Genomic DNA, 17,713 nt, shown 5'->3' on the forward strand with positions numbered 1-17,713 from the left:
ATTTCACAGCTACGCGCAGCGAAAAGGAGCACGCGCTGCTCCTCACCTGTGTCATATTGTCATTTGATTAGGACACCACAGACAGGTGTGACAGCTAGCTATCTAGCTAGCTCACATAATTTGCTAACCCCCTGGTAGTTACACATACAGTGCTTTCTAGCTAGTTAGTATAAATAAAGCCAGACATTACAAGAGGCAGAGCAGTTGTCTGTCACATGGAGCAGTGGCGGTCAGTGCCGTTCAAGATGAGGAAAGATAATATTTTTTATATGAGCATGGCCTTATTTTTCTATTACAGCATATTGGATGAATGTCATTCATATTCCATTCACCCAGTTCATTGCAACAACAATATGTTTAGGCTACAACATTATATTCAAATTGTCCCTATACCCATCATGAGGTTGCTACAACCTAGCCAATGAATGAAAGTTTACAACATAGGTCGAGAGATACATTTGAGGTGACAGTGACATTCAATACCGCTTTGCACACACTTGCCTGTATCAAGCTGATATAGGATGTAATTATTAGTCCAACAGTTGCAAGAGTTTCTATTGGTCAAATTCAAGTACGTGTATCCCCGTTTCTTCCGCTTAAGAAATGTTTTTCAACAGAATCGGTGGAATGAATACACCCTGATCATGCTGTATTCCTTCTCGCATCCATGCGCTCTCCTCCTCTCACCTCTTCCCTTCGCTTGTGGACTTCAGTTACACCGGCAGGCCCCTGTGGCAATAAATTAGTAAAACCCTGACTTGGAAGAGTTCCAGTGTTGTGTTGGATACTGATAGCCAGCTAGCTAACTAACACAGCATCCCTCTGTTTGAGCAGGGTGTTTCAGTAGGCTAATCTTGCCAGCTGCATTTGCTAGTTAAGTAAGTGAAACAGAAAGTGAAAAAAATGACTATCTCTGTATATATATTTCTTTCTTGCTTCTCCATTTTGGAAGAAATTCATTTGTTCAAAACTGTTCAATACTCTCTTTGAGTCAACTACTCACCACATTTTATGCATTGCAGTGCTCTCTAGCTATAATTTATGCTTTCAGTACTAGATTCATTTTCTGATCCTTTGATTGGGTGGACAACATGTCAGTTCATGCTGCAAGAGCTCTGATAGGTTGGAGGACATCCTCCGGAAGTTGTCATAATTACTGTGTAAGTCTGTGGAAGGGGGTGCCAACCATGAGCCTCCTAAGTTTTGTATTGAAGTTAATGTACCCAGAGGAGGACGGAAGCTGGCTGTCCTTTGGCTACACAATGGTGCTACTCTACAGAGTGCTGTTGAGGCTACTGTAGACCTTCTTTGAAAAATAGTGTGTTTTAATCAATTATTTGGAGATGTGATTATATTTAGTATAGTTCTATCGTAAAAGGATAACTTTTTACATGTTTTACCATTTTTATTTTTATGAAATTCACTGACGAGGATGGTCCTCCCCTTCCAACTCTGAGGTATCTCATAACTTTGAACCAACTTCGATTTTCGACATTTAGCTAGCTAACAATTTGTTGTCCTCCCCATTTCAATCTCCACTGTCATGAGTCCGCTAGCTACACAAGTTCAGTTCCACCCCTAGCCTTTTGGGGGCCCTACAGGATAGTTCTTAGTTTACTGGGGTGGGTGAGGAGGGTTGTCAAAATGTGTATGTTTTGTGTTTTTATTTAGGGGGGGGCACAGGGTAGGGTAGTGCACAATGGTGTAAAGTACTACATAACTAGTTTTTTGGGGTATCTGTACTTTACTATTTATATTTTTGACAACTTTTACTTCACTACATTCCTAAAGAAAATGATGTGCATTTTACTCCATACATTTTCCCTGACACCCAAAAGTACTTGTTACATTTTGAATAGCAGGACAGAAATTGTCCAATTCATGCACTTATCAAGAGAACATCCCTGGTCATCTCTACTGCCTCTGATCTGGCGACTCACTAAACACAAATGCTTTGTTTCTGAATGATGTCTGAGTGTTGGAGTGTGCCCCTGGTTATCCGTATTAATAAAAAACACTAACAATTGTGCCATCTGGTTTGCTTAATATAAGGAATTTGAAATGATTTTTACTTTTGATACTTAAGTACAATTTTGCAATTACGTTTACTTTAGATACTTAAGTATATTTAAAATCAAACACTTCTAGACTTTTACTCAAGTAGTATTTTACTGGGTGACTTTCACTTGAGTCATATTAAGGTATCTTTACCTTTACTCAATTATGACAATTGGGTACTTTTTCCACCACTGGTAGTGCATTTTATTCCCAGCTTTACAATCCCAATTTTGAAGGTTTTACTATAGAATTTCTTCCATATAGCCACATTTTCTCATCTGCTTCCCCTATCAAGGTGTTTTGGTACTTCCCTTATGCACCACGCTTTTCTGCATGCTTACTATACAGTCAACTCTATTCTGCCCTCTATACATAGTGACAATAGTGGTAGCTGGATTGTTTGTCCAGATCTACAATAGGCTAACTAGCAATCATACCACACATAAAATCATTCAAAGCTGCTCCAATTTTCTATATAAATCCACAAGAACTTGGAGGAATAGCTGATAGGCAGCGGAGAGGCCAGGTGCGACATTGCGCATGAAAAAAACCCACTTAAGACACGCAGCTCAAAAAGCTCACTACTGATCGTGTTTAAGCCATACAAATGTAATTGACTATATAACGGAGGCCCCTCTTCACATTTCTCCAAATAGTAAAAAAAGCAAACATAAAATAATGATTAATTTAATTCATATGAAACTCTTTTTTCATGCTGAAGCAGTCCATTTGCAATGTTTTTCCCCCAAAACCTTCCTAATTAAATGTTGACTGGAAAGTAGGCCTACCTGGCGGAATGATATCATGATCATTTGAATCAATGGGGTGCACATTTGTTTGGAATACTCAGCCATCATATGTGCAGTACAGAAACCTGACAGAAACACTGCTAGCCTTAAAAAAATGTACTGTGACTAAAACTCGGTTGGGACATGCTTTCAATGGTGCTCTCCAATACCTGACACTAATATAGTGGATTAGGGGGTACCCTAACTGTGACTCAAACCCTGGTCCCTATGACTGTCATTCCAAAAACCATTATACTGTCACAATCCTCGCTATATGAGCCATGATGAGGGTGGTAGGTAGCCTAGCGGTTAAGAGCGTTGGGCCAGTAACTGAAAACTCGCTGGTTCGAATCCCCAAGCTGACTAGGTGACAAGTCTGTCGATGTGCCCTTGAGCAAGCACTTAACCCCAATTGCTCTGGATAAGAACATCTGCTAAATGACTCAAATGTAAAATGTAATGATACAATTCCTACCAAGTGGATTAACCCTATTAGCACGATCCATAGGGTGTTTGCCTTTCACGCCAGAGACTCGGTTTAACTTCCTTGTCCTGCCGTTTGCTACAATGGTGTTAGAAGTGGGATGGCGGCCGTGCCTTCAAGTACAGAGGGGCAGTGTAGCAAACCTCACTATATGAGCCGCGTTACAATTCGCAGCAACTGGGTTAACCCTATTGGCACGATGTTTGTCTTTCACGCCAGCAATCTTAGTTGTATTCCCTGCCCCACAAGGCTAAAGTCTCTTGGTGAGGTTGTTAGGTGTTGTACAAAGGTTGTTTAGTATTATTACAAGGGGTGCAAGTTTAATTACATTTTTAAATTATGATTGTTGTTTTTTGCTGGCTCACTTTACATTTCAATTTTTTTTATCCGTTATACAGTTAATTCAATTTGTATGGTTTTAGGGACATTATTCAAGTGAGTACAATTCTACTCTAGACTAAACTGTAGTGAAAATGGCATTGAAATAGTGGTGCAAAAGCTCTGTTATTTGAATGTTGAATTCCATTTGGATCAGTTGTGGGCCTACTCTCAGATCCTAAAGTCTAGAAAGGCACAGTACAGGACAGTCTGGCTGTATTTTTACTTCTGATACTGATGCTCTGTCTGTTGCTGATCATCATTCTCACAAGTCTTCCTATATAGTGAAGCCACATAGGACTATGCTCCCAGCTGGCCCTGTTATTCAGGCCCTGTTATTCAGGAAGCTTAACGCGCGTTCTGCCTCCTTTCCGATCTGAGTGGCTTTTCCTCCATCTAGAACCTAAAGATTCAATATTGCCTACATATTTGTCATTTAACTTTTAAAATGTATTACCTTTTTTGTGTGGCAGAAACACAACTAGTCATAATGTTTTCATCTGATTAGGCTACTTCGAAAGTCTCCTGTAACCTACCTGCGCACGTTATCCACGCCACTCAAATATAATCCAGCATCCAAACTGCACACTGGCCATTCAATCAATGGCAAGAGACATCTGTTACAAAACACCTAAAAATGTAATGACATTCGTAGATTGTCAAGCCAAGCCTTTCATACTGAGTAGGGAGGGATCTATTTTCTGTTTGTCCAGATTGACATAGTCTATTTGATTGTAGTGTTGAAAACGTAAACCAAGATGAAGTCGGTAATCGGTATGCAGTTATGCATTGCTTTTTGGTTGTGTGTGGTGCATTGGCACAGAAACCTGTTGGTGGGAAAAACGTTGCATATGTTTTATATACTATACTATATACTATAGTAATAAGTAGTAATAAGGCACAAGGGGATGTGGTATATGGCCAATATACCACGGCTAAGGGCTGTTAGTGCGTGCATACAGCCCTTAACCGTGGAATATTGGCCAAATACCACAAACCCCCAAGGTGTCTTATTTCTATTATAAACTGGTTACCAATGTAATTAGAACAGTAAACAGTGATTTAATCAAATCAGCATTCAGGGCTCGAACCACCTGGTTTACAATTATAGATATATCATACAAAAGTACATCTGATTTCACCCTGGCTAATGATTATTGCCTGCAGCCATCTCTGATCGTAGTGTAGTGAGGCAGGCAAGGGGAGAGAGCTCATTAGTGGTGATCGGCAAACCCTCAACCTTCTGGCCCGTAGCCCTGCGTGGCATCGACTGTGCCACAAAACCATTCTGAAGTGGTCAATTCGATATCCACGTTTACTCATTTTGCCATGGGGCAGAGACACATTTTTAAAGCTGGTTTCCTGCATGATTTATGCCATGTTAATGATGTCTGAGTGACTAACAAAATCAAAGGTGGCCCCCTGGAGGTCAGCACCCCTGGGTGACTGACAGAACAAGAACAGAAAAACTGCTGATGCACAACCAAAATTTGAAATTGCAACTTGTGTATTCTACTATTCTAACTCTCAACAGTACGTTGAGACCCAGACTGAGATTCTGGGTCTCCGCTTGTGCTTGGAGCTAGCCCTGCACAATTTGGTACTTTAAACCCAATGAACTGTGCTCATGGAATATCACATATCAACCACATAACCATGTAAAAGGTCTGAACGTAGGCCTAGGTATCCTTGTTCAATACTGGATAGCCCTTGTGAGGTTCAGGTAGGGTTGTCTTGGGAGAACAGTAGCAAGTTACACTATGACACCAGCAGAGGGACACAGCAACTGGGCAGGTGAGGTGAGACCTTTCTGCAAGAGAGAAGTTTCCTGCCAACAGTAACCCTGGAATGCTGCCCTGGAACTCCCTCTATTGAATCGGCTACCTCTCAGCCATTGACTTGTGAATCTATTGTGACCATCACTGATAATGGTATCATGTCCCATTTCCTGGCGCCGCCTCCTTGGTAGATTTGTGTCTGACGCTGGAGATGTAGAAGCCAAGCAGATGGTGTAGGGAGACCGGTGCTGTAGAATGCCTCATTACTACTAGAAGTCTTCATCCACTGTTGGCCAGTCCAAATTTGCTCCCTACCTCTCCCCCTTGGCCACTAACCCTTTGCGGTTTTCTCTCCCTCTCCTCTTTCTCTCCTAGTGAACAGGCCAGCCTGAGGCAGCAGGTGGTGGAGGAGGACACAGAGGATTGGCAGAGATGTCACGACTTCACCGGGCTGGAGAGGGTTGGAGGAGTGGACCTGTCGTTCATCAAAGGAGATGACGTCAACGCCTGTGCCCAGCTAGTGGTGCTCAGCTACCCAGACCTAGAGGTAAGGCACTGACTCGGACCATTTCTATGCTAATGCTAACCATAGACTGGGTCTTAATGCTATAAAGCCCAAACTGACCATTTCTATGCTAATGATAACCATAGGCTGCATCTTAACGCTATAAAGCCCAAACGGACCATTTCTATGCTAATGCTAACCATAGGCTTCATCTTAATGCTATAAAGCCCAAACTGACAATTTCTATGCTAATGCTAACCATGGGCTGCATCTTAATACTATGAAGGGGTTTCCTTTTCTCCTCTGACTCATAGGCACTGTTTGAGCATACTAGATGAAAGAAAGATGGTGTTCTTTTTGTATTTCACCTGAATAGCTATTCTGTATTAGTGTGGATCAAAGAAAGGAGACAAGGAGGTGACTTGAAGGTACTGACACACAAGCCATGTCTGTCCAGTTGTCCTAGCAGTTTGTGACCATGAGTCTTGCCTCAACTTTTCATTGCCTCTATTTTTCATTCTTAACTGTTCCGCTCCCTCTGTTGGATCCGACCCTAATTCTCCATCAAGGGCTGTCAACACATTCTGAAACACAACCCATCATAATTAATGATATTTGCCAGCTTGTTTTGTTGATATATGGACCAATTGTGTTGTAATGTTATTATAGTAAGGCTAATTAAATGTTCCCCAGTCAGTGCAGACACAATAATTTACCCAGAGTCTCTCCCATTGGATTTTGTTGGATTTATTCACAACACAGTGGTTTTTGCATCACAAGCCCATGCAGCTTCAGAATAGCCAAGAGCCACATTGATTTTTTTCAAATTGGCTACTTGAAGTTTAAAATAGTTTTGAATATCCAAGGATGAATATCTGAGTAATTTTCTGAATTATAGTAATTTGTGTGACATTCACATGACAATTAACATAGAAGATACTAAATAAACATTCTGACAATGATGGGCATTTTAGCAGGAGTACAACACCTCCTCAATCAAATAAAATTGACTTGATAGAACAATGTCAAATAAATCAACACAATTTATTAAACAAAAAATACACTTGTGTAATACCTATTTCCCAACAAGTTAATCACAAATACTCTCAGAAATAATAACTTTTACTTATGAGTACAGTAGGCCCCATTGTGGAGAACTTCCTGCAAGCCCTGAAGAAAGATCCCTCTATATTGAAACTGCCGATGTCTAAAACCTTGGCTCCTCCTCTCTCTTCCAGCCGGAGAAGATTGTCAAATTGGTCTTGGAACAGTGGCAAACCCAACACCATGGTAAATGGCCTCCTTGACAACATTTGTAACCCCATGTGACACAAATGCTCTGATCTTGTCATGACCAAGGAGGTCAGACTGAGCCAGCCGTTTTACCAGGAGGGTATTGTTACCCAAAATGGAGGGCTTGTCGCTAACATGTCCCCACATGACTTTCTGAGGCGTTGGGAAAATGCAGAAGCAATTTCAGTGGATACATCCCTTGTAAGACTAAGGATCCTAACTACATTATAATGACCACATGTTCTCCAGAGCTCTGAACAAACTCGTCTAGCTCTTTTGAGAGCGGTTGAGCAGGCTTACAGTAGAAGCCATCAATGTGTACGATGTTTGGCATAGTTGGACGTGGAGACCCGAAAACAAAATCAGCGAATCAACCATAGGTCAGCTGAACGGAGCAATCTGTAATAATGAATATCTCGACCAAAGTATTTATCACAAAAGCTCATCATAGTATAGATTGAACTCTACAATTTCATGGTAAACCATAATACCATAAAACATTATATTTCCGAGCCGCTGTAAGAAATTCATATCCTCCGATAAACCTGATCTAAAAACTGGAACAAATGACTAGTGAGGGAGAAAGAGCAAAATGTGCCATACCAGCTGTGTTCCAACGAGCACTGTAAACTAAATGCAATCTAATATAATGTGCCAGCAAGACTCCCCCACCCCACGCAGGATCTGTGAGCACCATGTCATACCTCACTTCCACAAGGCTTTTCAGGAGTTCTTTATCCTCAAACATTGCTCTGACCATACCACACATACTTTCTTGAATCATTGAAAGTAAACTCACCAAAAAAAGAAACGTTCCCTTTTCTGGACCCTGTCTTTCAAAGATAATTTATACAAATCCAAATAACTTCACAGATCTTCATTGTAAAAGGTTTAAACACTCTTTCCCATGCTTGTTCAATGAACCATAAACAATTAATGAACATGCACCTGTGGAACGGTCATTAAGACACTAACAGCTTACAGACGGGAGGCAATTAAGGTCACAGTTATGAAAACTTAGGACACTAAAGAGGCCTTTCTACTGACTCTGAAAAACACCAAAAGAAAGATGCCCAGGGTCCCTGCTCATCTGCATGAACGTACCTTAGGCATGCTGCAAGGAGGCATGAGGACTGCAGATGTGGCCAGGGCAATAAATTGCAATGCCCGTATTGTGAGAAGCCTAAGACAGCGCTACAGCGAGACAGGACGGACAGCTGATCGTCCTCGCAGTGGCAGACCACGTGTAACAACACCTGCACAGGATCGGTACATCCGAACATCACACCTGCGGGACAGGTACAGGATGGCAACAACAACTGCCCGAGTTACACCAGGAACGCACAATTCCTCCATCAGTGCTCAGACTGTCCGCAATAGGCTGAGAGAGGCTGGACTGAGGGCTTGTAGGTCTGTTGTAAGGCAGGTCCTCACTAGACATCACCGGCAACAACATCGCCTATAGGCACAAACCCACTATCGCTGGACCAGACAGGACTGGCAAAAAGTGCTCTTCACTGACAAGTCGCGGTTTTGTCTCACCAGGGGTGATGGTCGGATTCGCGTTTATCGTCGAAGGAATGAGCGTTACACCGAGGCCTGTACTCTGGAGCGGGATCAATTTGGAGGTGGAGGGTCCGTCATGGTCTGGGGCGGTGTGTCACAGCATCATCGGACTGAGCTTGATGTCATTGCAGCCAATCTCAACGCTGTGCGTTACAGGGAAGACATCCTCCTCCCTCATGTGGTACCCTTCCTGCAGGCTCATCCTGACATGACCCTCCAGCATGACAATGCCACCAGCCATACTGCTCGTTCTGGGCGTGACTTCCCACAAGACAGGAATGTCAGTGTTCTGCCATGGCCAGCGAAGAGCCCAGATCTCAATCCCATTGAGCACGTCTGGGACCTGTTGGGTCAGAGGGTGAGGGCTAGGGCCAATCCCCCCCAGAAATGTCCAGGAACTTGCAGGTGCCTTGGTGAAAGAGTGGGGTAACAACTCACAGCAAGAACTGGCAAATCTGGTGCAGTCCATGAGGAAGAGATGCACTGCAGTACTTAATGCAGCTGGTGGCCACACCAGATGCTGACTGTTACTTTTGATTTTGACCCCCCCTTTGTTCAGGGACACATTATTCAATTTCTGTTAGTCACATGTCTGTGGAACTTGTTCAGTTTATGTCTCAGTTGTTGAATCTTGTTATGTTCATACAAATATTTACACATGTTAAGTTTGCTGAAAATAAACGCAGTTTATATCAACATGAGTATTTTGTTCTCTGAATAATTTTTTAAGAAATGTATCCTCTGTGTGTTTTTGAAGGATTGTTTGCACAAAATATATCATGGAATTTTATCAAGCCCGCCTATTGTTGAGATGCTTATTAAGGTGTAGAGCAAGGATGGGCAACTGGCGACCCGGACCGCAGCCCGCCTTTTTTAGGCCGTGGCTCAATTTCACCCCCCCCCATGCCCAAAAGCCACCGTAATTCAAGAATGATTCAAAAACAACACAGACTAACTCTCTCCACATGTCATCCCTGGGGACATATCAAATACACCAAAACGTCTCCATCAATCAATCAATATTTGTATTATTTATTGCATTACCGTGTCAATTAAAATGCCTCATTTTGAAAAATTCACCTCCATGATGACATTAATATTCTAGATTTTTTTTAATATTCAGATCATTTTTAATTTATCATAATGTTCTTACCAAAGCAGGATAACTAAATTCCAGGACTCAGGAGCCTCTATACATCTTTTGGTTGACTTGCACACTAGATTTTCTTTTTAATAAAAAAAAATAACTCACCCTGTTTAACCTGACAAGTTATAAAAGAATGAGGCAAAATCCCAAAGACCTTGTCATCGACTTCAGGTAGATACCGTCAGCTCCAATGGATCCATCGCATGGGACCAAGGTATAGATCTCTGTTCAATGATTAACAAAAAATTTAACTTTGGAGCCAACTGTCAAAATGCCCAGATAGTTTTTCAGAGGCAAACTAAGAAGGCTGAGTGTGAATTAATCAATTTTGCAGTCCTTCTATGCTTTTATATAAAAAATGTATAGAGGTTAATTAAACCTCATGATCTGCATAGTTGCCTGGTTTGGCTTACATGGGTAAGCCAGAACACTGTAGCGAGAGTTGTGCAGGTCAGTGGAAAGATATTCTGGGTTAAACAAAAGACTCTCCGAGAAATCTAGAAAGACCACACACGCAAGAGAGGGAAATAACATTTGATCAATCACATCTCCTTTTAACAATGAGAATGCAGTACAGTATTGACATCTAAACACAGGCTCAGGTCTCTACCTCTCAAGACCAACAGAGCCGTTATGTTTTGTACCAGAATCAGTAAGCCTTTAAAAGGATAGTTCTGTGAAATTACATATTTATATTTAAAAAAAGGAAAACCCGCACACTGAAAAAGACAGGCGACCGACCCTGACTTCAGTGCTTATTTATTTTTCATATTTGCAGTGACATGATCGTAAGCACTTACCAGTCAAAAGTTTGGACACACCAACTCATTCAAGGGTTTTTCTTAATTTTTTCTATTTTCTACATGGTAGAATAATGGTGAAGACATCCAAACTATGTAATAACACATATGGAATCATGTAGTAACCATACAAGTGTTAAACCAATCAAAATATATTTTAGATTTTAGATTCTTCAAAGGAGCCACTCTTTGCCTTGATGACAGCTTGGCACACTCTTGGCATTCTCTCAACCAGCTTCATGAGAAATGCTTTTCCAACAGTCTTGAAGGATTTCCCACATATGCTGAGCACTTGTTGGCTGCTTTTCCTTCACTCTGCAGTCCAAATCATCCCATACCATCTCAATTGGGTTGAGGTCGGGTGATTGTGGAGGCCAGGTCATCTGATGCAGCACTCCATCACTCTCCTTGGTCAAATAGCCCTTAAACAGCCTGGAGGTGTGTGTTGGGTCATTGTCTAGTTTAAAAACAAATAATAGTCCCACTAAGCGCAAAGCAGATGGGATGGCGTATCGCTGCAGAATGCTGTGCTAGCCATGCTGGTTAAGTGTGTCTTGAATTCTAAATAAATCACAGACAGTGTCACCAGCAAAGAACCTCCACACCATCACACCACCTCCTGCATGCTTCACGGTGGAAGCCACACATGCGGAGATCATCCGTTCACCTACTCTGTTTCTCAAAAAGACATGGCGGTTGGAACCAAAAATCTCAGATTTGGATTCATCAGACCAAAGGACAGATTTCCACCAGTCTAATGTCCATTGATCGTGTTTCTTGGCCCAAGCTAGTCTCTTCTTATTATTTGTGTCCTTTAGTAGTGGTTTCAACAATTCGACCATGAAGGCCTGGTTCAGTCAGTCTCCTCTGAACAGTTGAAATTGAGATGTGTCTGTTACTTGAACTCTGTGAAGCATTAATTTGGGCTGCAATTTCTGAGGCTGGTAACTCGAATTAACTTATCCTCTGCCGCAGAGGTAACTCTGTGTCTTCCTTTCCTGTGGCGGTCCTCATGAGAGCCAGTTTCATCATAGCGCTTGATGGTTTTTGCGACGCATTGACTGACCTTCATGTCTTAAAGTAATGATGGAAAGTTGTTTCTCTTTGCTTATTAGAGCTGTTCTTGCCATTATATGGACTTGGTATTTTACCAAATAGGGCTATATTCTGTATACCACCCTACCTTGTCACAACACATCTGATTGTCTCAAACACATTAAGGAAAGAAATTCCACAAATTAACTTTTAACAAGGCATACCTATTAATTGAAATGAATGAAATTATACAATGACTATAAGGTTAGTGCAGACAGACTGTCAGCTTTAATTTGAGGGTATTTTCATCCCTATCGGGGAACTGTTTAGAAATATCACCACTTTGTGTACATAGTCCCCCCCCATTTTAGAGAACGAAATCATGGTAGCATCCACATTAATGTAGAAGTGTTCAGAAACATGTTATATTCTTATTTACAGTAAAAGTGACTCCAAAATGACACAATACATTATTTACCCTACATTTCTATTGGCCACAAAATATTCTGAAACACAACCAAAACAAACTGGAAATGCATCCAACAAGTTTGTAGTCACAAGATTGATGTACAGTGGCTTCAGAAAGTATTCACACCCCTTTACTTTTTCCATATTTTATTGTTTTACAGTCTGAATTTAAAATGGATTACATTTAGATTTTTTTGTCCCTGGCCTACACACAATGCCCCATAATGTGAAAGTGGAATTATGTTTTTAGAAATGTTTACAAATTAATAAATGTAAAGCTGAAATGTCTTGATTCAATAAGTATTCAACCCCTTTGTTATGTCAACCATATTCAATATTTTCAAGCATAGTGGTGGCTGCATCATGTTATGGCTATGCTTGTAATTGTTAAGGACTGGGGAGTTTTTCAGGATAAAAAATTAATGGAGTGGAGCCAAACACAGGAAAAATCCTAGAGGAAAACCTGGTTCAGTCTGCTTTCCACAAGACACTGGGAGATTAATTCACCTGTCAGCAGAACTATAAACTAAAACACATGGCCAAATCTACACTGGAGTTGCTTACCAAGGAGGCAATGAATGTTCCTGAGTGACCGAGTTACAATTTTGACTTAAATCTACTTGAAAATCTATGTCAAGACCTGAAAGTGGTTGTCTAGCGATGATCAACAACCAATTTAACAGAGCTTGAATAATATTTTACAGAGTAATGGACAAATGTTGCGCAATCCAGGTGTGGAAAGCTCTTAGAGACTTACCCAGAAAGACTCTCAGCTGTAATTGCTGCCAAAGGTGCTTCTACAAAGTATTGGGTGTGAATACTTAAGGAAATTAGATATTTCTGTATTTCATTTGAAATACATTTGCAAACATTTCTAATAACATGTTTTCAATTTGTCATTATGGGGTATTGTGTGTAAATGGGTGATACATTTTTTTATATTTAATCTATTTTGAATTCAGTCTGTAACACCACAAAATGTGGAATAAGTTCAGGAGGATGAATACTTTCTGAAGGCACTGTATTAGATATAACACAGGCATACGTTTATGCCGGTGTTCTCTGCTGTCTGTTCCCTGTGTCCACTACCAGCTGCTGTATGAGGACAGTCAGATGGTGACCCTGACCGCCCCCTACATCTCAGGGTTCCTGGCCTTCAGGGAGACCCCCTATCTGCTGGAGGCCCTGCAGCGCCTGGAGACGACCCAGCCCAGCCTGCTACCTCAGGTCAGGGTCTGGCCACTTTGGCATTGGAGATGTTACAGTTTAACTGACTTAGTTACCGTAATACTCAGAGAACCCTAATGTCTCAATTTAGTTGAAACTAAATGTCACTCTGACATGTCTCATACTGTCTTTCTGTTGAGACTTAAGGTTAGTACAGGTTCATTGAGGTTGTCGGTTTGCTGTGTCCAACTGTTTAACTGTTCACCTCAGGGCGATACATCTCTGTGTGTTAATGCCTTTCTTTTCAGCTATCCAATACCCTCTATCTTCCTCTCCCACGATGTGTGTCCATAAGTCAGCTCTGTATCATCCATACCTTTCCACTCTCCTGTGTTAGTCACTGCCCACACAAATCACTCACTCCCACCTCAAGTCGGGTCCCTGTCCACACCCCTCCCATGCAAAACACGCACACACACTCGCCGTCTTCTGCCTAACACATGCGCATTGCCCTCGTGAATTTATCACTGACATTTACCAATGGACACGGACAGACCAGTCCCTGCTGCTTTATGTACAGCTCCTCAAATTCTTTCTACATGACTTATGATTCACAGTAGAAATATGCCTGTACAACCACCTTGGCACTGTAAGAAATCAGTGAATGGGCGGTTGGCACAGTTCAATACATTCAATACATCCAGCCAACAAAATCTCACTAAGTCTTGTGAAAACTCTTCTTTAGTTAGAATGTAATGAAGAAAGACCTCATGCTGTATAAGTACAAGGGACAGCAGAGAGCTGCTTTGAGACTTGCCCATCTCTCACCCGTTGCCTCTTTCTTTATCTGTCCCCAACAGGTGGTCTTGGTGGATGGGAATGGTCTGTTCCACTACAGAGGTGAGTAGTGGAACAGACGATCTCAGTCTCAAATGAAGACTGATTTGAACTGAGACCGAGACTGGATTCTCAGGCTACATACTGTCTACTAATAGCATTTACTATTTACTACTAACAGTAGCCTGTTACATACTGTCTACTAATAGCATTTACTATTTACTACTAACAGTAGCCTGTTACATACTGTCTACTAATAGCATTTACTATTTACTACTAACAGTAGTCTGTTACATACTGTCTACTAATAGCATTTACTATTTACTACTAACATTAGCCTGTTACATACTGTCTACTAATAGCATTTACTATTTACTAGTAACAGTAGCCTGTTACATACTGTCTACTAATAGCATTTACTATTTACTAGTAACAGTAGCCTGTTACATACTGTCTTGTTACATACTACATGTTACATACTGTCTTTTTTCCAGAGTTTGGCCTGGCGTGTCACCTTGGAGTCCTGTCAGGGCTTCCCTGTATAGGTGTGGCCAAGAACCTCCTGCAGGTGCAGGGTGTAGAGAAGAACGAGGAACACCAGTCACAGGTGAGAGCTCCACCACTCACATTTCACACTGGTTAACACATTCTGATGGATAGCACTCAAATGAGATCTCAACTGACATTGGACTACTAAACTGTAGCCTACCTACAGTAGTTCTGTATTTGAGCAAATGTCTGACCTCCAATGTCAAGCTTTTGTCAAACTTTTCTTCTCCTCTTCTGTTGTTGACAGACTTCACATACCATCCTCGGTGGTGTGGTCCCTTTTCTTGTGGCTGTATCAAACAACATTTGAATGCAACAACAAAATAATTATAGGCCTACAGTTTTATAGTGTTAATTTAATATTCATGAATCATTCATGTGGGTTTTTGTCTACCTTTGTGCTCTATTTGTCACACTTAGTCATACTGTAACTGTGTTGAAATTGGAGTACAGAGAGCACAATGCATTATTCATCATTCTATTGTGATAAATGTTTAAAGGTAGTGTTTTCTTTGCTGGATCTATTGTAATATTTTATTGTGGGATGTTAGTTTCTCTCCCCAGTGTTTCTGTGGCTTGAACTGTATTATACAAGTTGAGCAAAAACAAAAACCTATTGGTGAAAACCGTAACCCAGCATTTATTGAAGAGAATACTGGGTGGAGAAGTCTCCGGTAAATATATAAACTCAGCAAAAAAAGAAACATCCTCTCACTGTCAACTGCGTTTATTTTTAGCGTGTGTGAATATTTGTATGAACATAACAAGATTCAACAATTGAGACATAAACTGAACAAGTTCCACAGACATGTGACTAACAGAAATGGAATAATGTGTCCCTGAACAAAGGGGGGGGTCAAATTCAAAGTAACAGTCAGTATCTGGTGTGGCCCCCAGCTGCATTAAGTACTGCAGTGCATCTCCTCCTCATGGACTGCACCAGATTTGCTAGTTCTTTCTGTGAGATGTTACCCCACTCTTCCACCAAGGCACCTGCAAGTTCCCGGACATTCCGGGGGGGGAATGGCCCTAGCTCTCACCCTCCGATCCAACAGGTCCCAGATGTGCTCAATGGGATTGAGATCCGGGCTCTTCGCTGGCCATGGCAGAACACTGACATTCCTGTCTTGCGGGAAATCACACACAGAATGAGCAGTATGGCTATTAGCATTGTCATGCTGGAGGGTCATGTCAGGATGAGCCTGCAGGAAGGGTACCGCATGAGGGAGGAGGATGTCTTCCCTGTAACGCACAGCGTTGAGATTGCCTTCAATGACATCAAGCTCAGTCCGATGATGCTGTAACACACCGCCCCAGACCATGACGGACCCTCCACCTCCAAATCAATCCTGCTCCAGAGTACAGGCCTCGGTGTAACGCTCATTCCTTCGACAATAAACGCTAATCCGACCATCACCCCTGGTGAGACAAAACCGCGACTCGTCAGTGAAGAGCACTTTTTGCCAGTCCTGTTTGGTCCAGCGACGGTGGGTTTGTGACTATAGGCGACGTTGTTGCCGGTGATGTCTGGTGAGGACCTGCCTTACAACAGGCCTACAAGCCCTCAGTCCAGCCTCTCTCAGCCTATTGCGGACAGTCTGAGCACTGATGGAGGGATTGTGTGTTCCTGGTGTAACTCGGGCAGTTGTTGTTGCCATCCTGTACCTGTCCCACAGGTGTGATGTTCGGATGTACCGATCCTGTGCAGGTGTTGTTACACGTGGTCTGCCACTGCGAGGTGGATCAGCTGTCCGTCCCGTCTCCCTGTAGCGCTGTCTAAGGTGTCTCACAGTACAGACATTGCACTTTATTGCCCTGGCCACATCTGCAGTCCTCATGCCTTCTTGCAGCATGCCTATGGCACGTTCACGCAGACGAGCAGGGACCCTGGGCATCTTTCTTTTGGTGTTTTTCAGAGTCAGTAGAAAGGCCTCTTTTGTGTCCCTAAGTTTTCATAACTGTGACCTTAATTGCCTACCGTCTGTAAGCTGTTAGTGTCTTAACGACCGTTCCACAGGTGCATGTTCATTAATTGTTTATGGTTCATTGAACAAGCATGGGAAACAGTGTTTAAATCCTTTACAATGAAGATCTGTGAAGGTATTTGGATTTTTACGAATTATCTTTGAAAGACAGGGTCTTGAAAAAGGGACGTTTCTTTTTTTGCTGAGTTTATAATTTTTTTTAAAGCAGCTTGTTTCGTTGTGGGAAATTCCAATCCAAAGTTACAAATAATTAAATTTGAAGGAAATGAATTGCATGCTTCAGGCTTGCAACAGAGCAGTGATATAGTGTGATGGTTTGGTGTCTGTAATGACTGATGGAGAGGTGATAGTAATGAGAGAGGTAAAGGAGGTAAGGGATTCACTCTCTTCTGATTTTGAATGAGAGAGAGGGAGACCGACAGACAGACAGACAGACATGGCACTAACATGACTAATGTGACCACAATGCTAACAGATTTCCATGGTTAAAGGCCATGGGAGTTTAGCGCAGTACCCTGAACACACGCCACCAAAAATCAACTGCCAAACGGCTCCACAACCTAAAAACGTAATTACCATCCAATAACCGCAGCTCAAACGGTCCCCACGACGCACATCTATGTTAGCGTAGCGCACTAATCTTATACAACACTTTGTGAAAAACAGTTGATGTCCCTCAGCTCTGCTTTAGCTCTAACGGCTGTTATGTTTAGACTCAGATTAGGTTTCCACTGTTTATAACCAGAGAAACCGGTAGCAACTCCCAAGTTAATTCGATCTCTCTCAGGCGACACTTAGCGTCTCACAGACGATAGCGATGGCATAAGCCTCGCTAACCGAACTACTGTAGCCAGGGTGTGGATTACATTGGCTGA

General features: G+C 42.0%; 1 protein-coding gene across 17 annotated transcripts in view; it reads left to right on the forward strand.

Moving 5' to 3' along the window:
- The window catches only part of LOC106588153 (endonuclease V), a 48,655-nt gene that overhangs the window by 197 nt on the left and 30,745 nt on the right, over window positions 1-17,713 (forward strand). For all 17 annotated transcript variants that reach the window (XR_006761525.1, XR_006761526.1, XR_006761531.1 and 14 more), the window contains exons 2-5: window positions 5,862-6,033; window positions 13,393-13,527; window positions 14,328-14,367; window positions 14,799-14,911. Coding sequence is in view for 5 of the 17 variants with exons in the window: in XM_014176846.2 (XP_014032321.2) it covers window positions 5,862-6,033; window positions 13,393-13,527; window positions 14,328-14,367; window positions 14,799-14,911 (460 nt within the window). In the remaining 12 variants the exon portion in view is untranslated. The remainder of the gene's footprint in view (window positions 1-5,861; window positions 6,034-13,392; window positions 13,528-14,327; window positions 14,368-14,798; window positions 14,912-17,713) is intronic.

Source organism: Salmo salar, chromosome ssa02 (genome assembly GCF_905237065.1).
Source record: "Salmo salar chromosome ssa02, Ssal_v3.1, whole genome shotgun sequence".
NCBI classification, from domain to species: Eukaryota; Metazoa; Chordata; class Actinopteri; order Salmoniformes; family Salmonidae; genus Salmo; species Salmo salar.